Here is a 7,444-nt window from a genome sequence, read left to right on the forward strand (position 1 = left end):
ATTTTGTGTTTACTCACACTTAAAAAATGCATAAATATGTGAGTCTCATCAATTTTGAATATGAGATGCCTGAAAAATAAAGGTACCCTACTAACATCAAGGTGTTGTTTTATCCCTTTACCCAATCTTTCACATCTTCTTTCATTCATATGGCTATACCATGTAATGTAAGTTAACATGTCCTCAATACAATTAAGGAGGAAGAATGTGTTGAAAGATTGTAAAGTTCCGAGATGCCATGTAATGTAAGTTAACATGTCCCCAATACAATTAAGGAGGAAGAATCGGTTGAAAAATTGTAAAGTTCCGATATGTTGGAAACTTGACAATAAAAATACAACGTATAGTGAATGATTCCATATCAGTATAATTAACAGTGAACGAAATTTAGACAAAAGTACTGCAGAGGATCCAAACCCCAACCGCCGACGACCCAAGATGCCCATGTAAAGTGTAAACCTTTTTATTGGCTCAGCCACGTGAAAGCGGTCTGCTATGTTATCTGCAGGAGCCTAACCTGCCAATTTGAAAAGTCCATGACAAAGTCAATTCGATCACGGAGCTTTTACCTCACCGTCCCTCCACATGTCTCTCCTTCCATTCCATCTCATCAGCTTAATCAGTTCTGTCTCTGACACTGTGTAAGCACTTTTCAGATATGGCTTCTTCTTCCACCTTTGTCTTTGCATTGCTTGTCATATTTTCCATCCTTGTTCTTCAACCAGTCACTGCTGATCCATTAGGCAACCTACTTCCTCCTATCTTCTCTCCAATCTTGGGTTTGTTTCATTTCACTTCACTCTATAAATTCTGTCAGTTTTCAGTAATTTTGGGTTTTGCTTTCTGGGTTTTCTTTTATTTTTTATGTTTATTGTAAAACGGTGACTTTCTTGTGATGGCAGATGATGTGTGTAAAGAAGTGGAATGTGGAAAAGGAATTTGCAAGCCTTCAAGTAATAGCACTTTCTTTTTTGAATGTGAATGTGATCCTGGGTGGAGGCAGACTTCTTCTAACCACACTGATCACTTCAAATTCCTCCCTTGCGTCATTCCCAATTGCAAGTCCTCTCTCTCTCTCTCTCTCCCTTATAAAATTATTTAAGTAGGTTATGGATTTTGTGTAGTAATATCTTTCAAAATTTGTTGTTGAATTCAAATACTTTGAATAGCTCTTACTTCCTAGAGATGGAGAAAATCTTGATACAGAAAATTATTGTTTTTTTAATAGAATTAGACTGTTAGTTTGGTTGGTGATTATACTCTTAGAGATGTTTGGTCATGGGATATAGTTTGGTGGTAACTGATTAGCCTTTATTTTATAAAAAGTAGTATTAGGTGGTTGAAGGATCTTATTAATTTGGCTTGGAAAATGTTTGTGCTAGTTGATCACTGCTACTTAATATGAATGTGACAGGAAGGAAATACTTGCTTTCTGTAGATGGCATGGCAGAATAAAGTAGTTTAGAGGTAACCCAACTAGCTTTTAGTATAGTGGTAATTCTGTTGCCAATGTTGAAAATTGGAATGGATTCCAAGTTCGAATTTCCCTCTCCGTTGATAAAAAAAAAAGTAGCGTAGAGGTCCATAACTGGAAAAAAAAAATGTTTAGAGATGAATACAGATATCACCTCCCAATGGTAGGGAAAAAAAAACAGAGCAAGATACCTAGTTAGAGATTTACACACCAGAACAGAAAAATGAAGTCGAAGTGTATCTAGCCATGACAGGCAGTGCAGGCCGAAAGGCAAAAACTGTTAAATCAAATGCGCATTTAATTCAATTTGGTAGGGCTTGTTAATCACACGCTGATCTTTTCTTGGAGTACAGTTATGGTGAAATGTTTATGGAGATTAGCTTACACTTTAAGATGAGATTTGGATGTCCTACCCGTAAGTCAAAGATTGGATCATAATCCTTCCTTTTAATTGGTCAATATATGTCCTTGTCTTCCGATAATTGTTTCTTTCGTTACCTGGATACTTGCTAATAAAAATCATTGAGACGATGAAGCTAATGATTTTTTGGTGTTTGTAGGTAATCTGGATTTTTCCTGCACAAAAGCTCCAGCCCCTATTTCAGACAATGCGAGCAAAGCCAACGAGTCATCAATCTTTAACCGTATTAACTATTAACTCTCATATTTATATAAGAAATAAACTGTTTAACTCTTACCTATTATACCATCTCCAGCACTAGCACTGCATAATGTTTGAGTTTTTTTCTAGCATGCCTTCATACATTTTGTGATTTTGGTGTTACAGCTTGCTTTTGGTCGTATTGTGGAGGCGGCTCGTGCAACAAGACATCAAAATTCACATACAGCTGCGAATGTGCTGACGGTTATTCTAATCTTCTTAATGTCACTACTTTCCCTTGCTTTGAAGAATGTAAGCACTACCTAGAAATTTTTGAATATTGATGATGATGAAGAACCACGCACCAATTTCGTTTCAGAAGATGGTATCTGATTAAGTTTCATTTCATGCGTTAAGGTGCAATTGGACTGAACTGTGCAAACCTTGGGATTTCAATGTCGAATAAGTCTACTGCTTCACCACCAGCATCATCTGGCAGTGGTAAGAATCAAGGTGAGGCTAGAGACTCAATTACCACCTCAGCACGTATTTTTTGACTGAATGGTGGTAATTGCCTCAAGGTGTTTGTATTAGAACTATGATTCAGTACAATAAATCTCAATTTAGGACATACCAAAACCTTAGAACGACAATTTTCTTAAAGAAAGCAACATGTCCGAATCCTGTTTTTCTGCTGATGTATTTACAAACCGGCATTCTAAAAAGATCATTTTGATTAAAAACATTGACAAACAGCATTTTCTTACTTGAATTCGACATTTGTATAAGTTGATCCGCTTTAATTTCCGTTGAATGCGGACCTCCAAGTTACACTAATTCAATTAAAATAGCTGTTTGATTTCATATTGATGACCACATGTTTAATCCATCTGTTCTGCCTTTTGTCTCGTTTGCAGCTAGCTCGATGGTCCAAGTGAACCCTGCTGCATTTGTGATTCTGATGATGTTTGCTGCTATGATTCATTGGAAATAAAATGAGTTGTTCCAGCTTATTTTTTGCACATCTTTGAATACGTGGTTGATCACTGCAGTATTTATTTGATATCACGCTCCCACCTTTCGTTAACTCTCACATTTGCACGTATATTTTCCTGCGCGATGAGCAAGCTGCCGCATATATTCACGGAGGTGCTCATCGCATTCCTATACTTGTTTTTCACCAATAGAAAGAGTGAAGAGGATTTTTGGTTGATTTGTACATAAAAATGCTCTAGTAACCTTGTTCACCATGTTTTTGTTCTCTCTTCCTACTATTCTTTCTCTGGATCTGCTTCTCTTGTCATTGGAGGCATGAAGACTAAGGCCCAAGTAACGTTTGTATCTTTTTGTCGACAGTAAGCCCATCTTTAACATTAAAAAAAGTACTGACATGACATCATAAGTCAAAAGTGTTTACGTTCAAAAAATCACATGAAGTGTTTTTTTTTTAAAGAAGCTCTTACAGATAGCACTTCAGTTGTCATTTCAAGAAGGATTTGCATATTTATTAAAAATTCCGTAGTGCTTCCAACATAAGTGTTGTTACTGAAAGCATTTTTGAGCATAAGTGTTTTCTAAAAAGAACTTTAGTTGGGAATTTGAAAAAGATATAACCTTTAGCAAATCATTAGATGGAGGCCCAAGATTCGTTGGTATGTAATATTCACCCTAGATCACAAGCACAAATCCTCGGCCCGGAATATAATCCCAAGGTACTCCAAAGACTCAATTATAGTAAATCAAGAAGGATAAACGAAGCACTCTGAGAGGAAAGGGAATGATGTGTTCGGTGGACAAGTACCTTAAGTGACATTCAATCAAAATCTTAATAAGGATAAGTAAAGGAAATAGTTTTACATCCATCTACGGAGGAGGGCTCGTCTTTTATCCTAGATCAAGATATGTTAAAAAGAAGGCGCTTAAGATAGATACGGAATGGTAAAAAGAGTTTATAGACTGCCTCAGTAATGATAAGGAAGTTTGGGAGGTAAAATTTTAAGTATTCCCTCTTCACAATTAGCCATTGACTCGCTGAGAATTGAGATCTAAAACTTGGTACTTTTTGATGCAACTAGATTTACTTTTCCTTGTTACAAGGCAAACAAGGGGAAAGGAAAGAAAAGTAATGATCCCCCCTCTCCGTTTCTTTTTCCCAATCCATGGTCCATACCAAACCTATAACACAATAGACTAAAAGAAATTAAGAAGCCGAAGTTGCATAAAGGATTAAGGAATTGGTCATTTGGATGTGCTTTTAAAATGACTAAAAGCGTTTTTAGAGAAAATGTTTTTTTTATTCTAAAAGCACTTAAAGGGTTGGTGCTTCTTCCAAGAAGAACTTTAAATGTTTTTCCAGAATTTATTTGCATTTTTACTAAGGATTGGTTTTAAAAATATTTTCATCAGAAACGCTTTCAGTCATTTTAAAAGCACATCCAAACATGCTCGAAGCCTTTTTCCTAAGATTTTCCTTCTTGAAGTTTCGTTCCGTTTTCATCTTTTTAGTATAATCCATTTTGATTTGTTTTTGTTAATTCTCAGATTTTTTGCACGACTCGAAAACTATACGTAAGTTACAAGCTTGAAATCCCTATTTTAACGAATCAAAACTAAGCTTGAAATTAAATCATGAATTTGGCATGAAAACCCCCAATTTTGTACAACCGAAAAGGTATTGCTCGCCTGACAAATTGCACTAATAGTGTTAGCGGAATAATACAAAATGCAACATGTAAATGAAAATTCAGATAAACCATTAGTGCAATTTAAACATCCTAAACTTTTGTTTTATAGGCAGTAGTCACATTTCTTGCTTTACTGCAGACTTTATAGATATGAGCACCACACCCCAATTCACACTTGCTCAAAGTTGAACAATCAATCCCTCATCAAATCCCTTGAAAAAGTGAGTAGACTTACAAGCCGATACAAAAACAACATATAAAAAACCTAAAATCTAAGCCATCCCATCCCATCCCATTAAATCTTTTGCAATCTCAGCCGCATCACCTCAATCCTCAAATGTACAAAAACCTCTCTCAACCGGCGGCGTACGGCCCACCATTTCAGCCACCTCCATCATCAAATAGCGCTTTATGCCACAGTGTAGGGTTTCGAGCCAGAGCAACCACAAAAATCCTATAATATTAGACACTTCACTTCCATCTGAACTATAGCAGTCAGCTTACCTAGCTACTGAGTAGTAGTGACAGTCCTCTCTCTTTTTTTATTTTTCTTGGAATGTCGTGTGAATTATTGGTGGTTTTACTTCAACCTTGACATGTTGACACCCCCCTTGATATCTTGGCCTCTGCTTTTTCAATATTTCTCGGCTTTTGGTCCTCTCCTCTTCCGCTTTCCCGACTCACAAAACTTTCCCTTCTTGTTTTTAGATTATTTTCATGGCCTTCATGTATCTGCATTTCTGCTCTTTTTTGAACTCTTTGGTATTCCCCTAAAGTGAGTGTTAGTATTAACTCCTCCCCCTCCTCCTTGTCCTTGTATCAGTGAAAATTGTGAGATTCATATCTTTGGATTCTGCTGTGGGTGGTAGTGGCCTTTGGAAATTGGATCTAAAAGACTGGTGGTTTATGTCATGTCCAACAGTCTATTTCTCTGCTGCAAACGTTGTCAATCATGTCTCTGCCTCTTTTTATTTAAGATTCACAACTACATTCTCACCCCCAAGAATTGAAAAAATAAAATTATGGGATTTATTCTAAGAATATTGATTTCACACTTCAATATTTTTTACTCATCTTTATGTTTTTTATTTTGATTTAATATATTTTAATATTAAAAAAAAAAGGTCGGAAAATCACTTGTTTGCATGTCATCAAAGCAAACCAAGTCTTACCGATGCGGCAAATATCATGATTGGAAAATTAGGCTAATAGTTCTATTACAATGAAAAGAATCATTGTGAACCTAGGAAGTGCATATAGCTTGATCCCGCAAAGGCGCAAACTTCATCATTAGCAAATTGAATTGGCTTTGTGGGGGGCGTAAGGCTCCCACTAGCCAAATAAGTTCTACTTGAGGAAAAAGAGAGAATGGAATAACTAGCAAATGGCGTGGAGGTTGGCCTCTTATTTAATCACAATTCCATTCGTTTCTGGACCAAGATGCCATGATTACAGCCATTTTTCTGCTAAGCAGATTCAATATATAAACGATATGACAATTGACAACTTAGCACTTCATATGTCAATCTCTTGATAACCATAGTTCTAATGCGGGGAGTGCAGACTTTAACTTTACATCTTCTTCACATGTCTTCTCGTATGTGGTAATACTATGATTCTTGAACTTCATATGTATGTTGATCTATTTTGATAATATAGAGAAAGTTGAATTTTAAAACTAATTGGCTAGAAAGAGTAACTCAACTCTTGAATTTTTTTTAAATAATTCGATCTACTTAATAGCACTATAAATAAACCGTCATAATTGAATTGAAGAACTAATATTCTTGCTCACTCGACAATCTAATAAATAATAAGCGAGAATATCCAACTTACCCCAACTCCACGTACTACTTTAAATTCACGTCCTCTCAATTGTGCTCCCTCACAAATCGGTGAAATCAGAATATGATTAGTGAGAAATTTTGTTGACTAGTATTTACTATCAGAAGGTGGTGGTGGTGATAACCAATGAATTTGAAGCTGCAAGCGCTTAGGGATGCTCGTGTCGTGGGACGATCAATGATATGGATATTGGGGGTCTCACTTACTTATACGAGTCCTTGTCATCCACACATAGACCACTCTCTTGTAAGTTGGTGGTGGGTTTTAATGTTTCCATAAAAATCATATCCTTCCATTGAGTCATATTCATGTCCCATCACACCACGCCATAACGTTGAATCTTAAAAGCATATCTTAATCTTGTATAGATGTAGAGAAAGGCTAATGGTTTTTTTTAAATGGTTTTTCAAAATGACTGAAAACGTTTTTTGTCAAAATATTTTTAAAATTAAATCTTTAAAATAAATGCAAATAAATTCTAGAAAAGCAATTAAAGTGTTTTCTGAAAAAACTACATTACTAACGCTTCTTGCAAGAAACATGTAAGTGCTTTTAAAACTCAAAAATATTTTCTAAAAAACGATTTTAGTAATCTTAAAAGCATTTCAAACCAACTCTAAAATTCTATCAAAATGTTTACAAATTTATTTCCGAGCATCAAGATTGCATTTCAATAATCATCATCAATAAACAACAAAAGAGTTAGTGAGGCTATTTATGAGGTGGGACGGAAGGTAGAACAAACCTTTCATATGAATACATTTTTCACCCAACAAAAATTAGAACAAAACCAAAGAAAGAACTTTACAGCTGATTAAGAATAGCTGAAAATATTTTCTT

The 7,444-nt window shown here is 35.5% G+C and overlaps 1 protein-coding gene across 1 annotated transcript; it reads left to right on the forward strand.

The window, feature by feature from the left end:
* The first annotated feature begins 246 nt into the window (after positions 1–246).
* Positions 247–3,325, forward strand: LOC103453160 (uncharacterized). The gene is made up of 6 exons (XM_008392719.4): positions 247–779; positions 903–1,058; positions 2,035–2,118; positions 2,262–2,387; positions 2,493–2,588; positions 2,993–3,325. The coding sequence occupies exons 1-6, from the start codon at positions 659–661 to the stop codon at positions 3,067–3,069; spliced, it is 660 nt and encodes a 219-aa protein (XP_008390941.3). The 5' UTR covers positions 247–658; the 3' UTR covers positions 3,070–3,325.
* Positions 3,326–7,444: the final 4,119 nt, after the last annotated feature.

Source organism: Malus domestica, chromosome 13 (assembly GCF_042453785.1).
Source record: "Malus domestica chromosome 13, GDT2T_hap1".
NCBI lineage: Eukaryota > Viridiplantae > Streptophyta > Magnoliopsida > Rosales > Rosaceae > Malus > Malus domestica.

Coding starts and splice junctions, on each gene's coding strand:
- LOC103453160 (XM_008392719.4), top strand. CDS start 659: ATGGCTTCTTCTTCCACCTTTGTCTTTGCATTGCTTGTCATATTTTCC. Junction 2,388..2,492: donor TTTCCCTTGCTTTGAAGAAT/GTAAGCACTACC, acceptor TCATGCGTTAAG/GTGCAATTGGACTGAACTGT. Junction 2,589..2,992: donor TGGCAGTGGTAAGAATCAAG/GTGAGGCTAGAG, acceptor TCTCGTTTGCAG/CTAGCTCGATGGTCCAAGTG.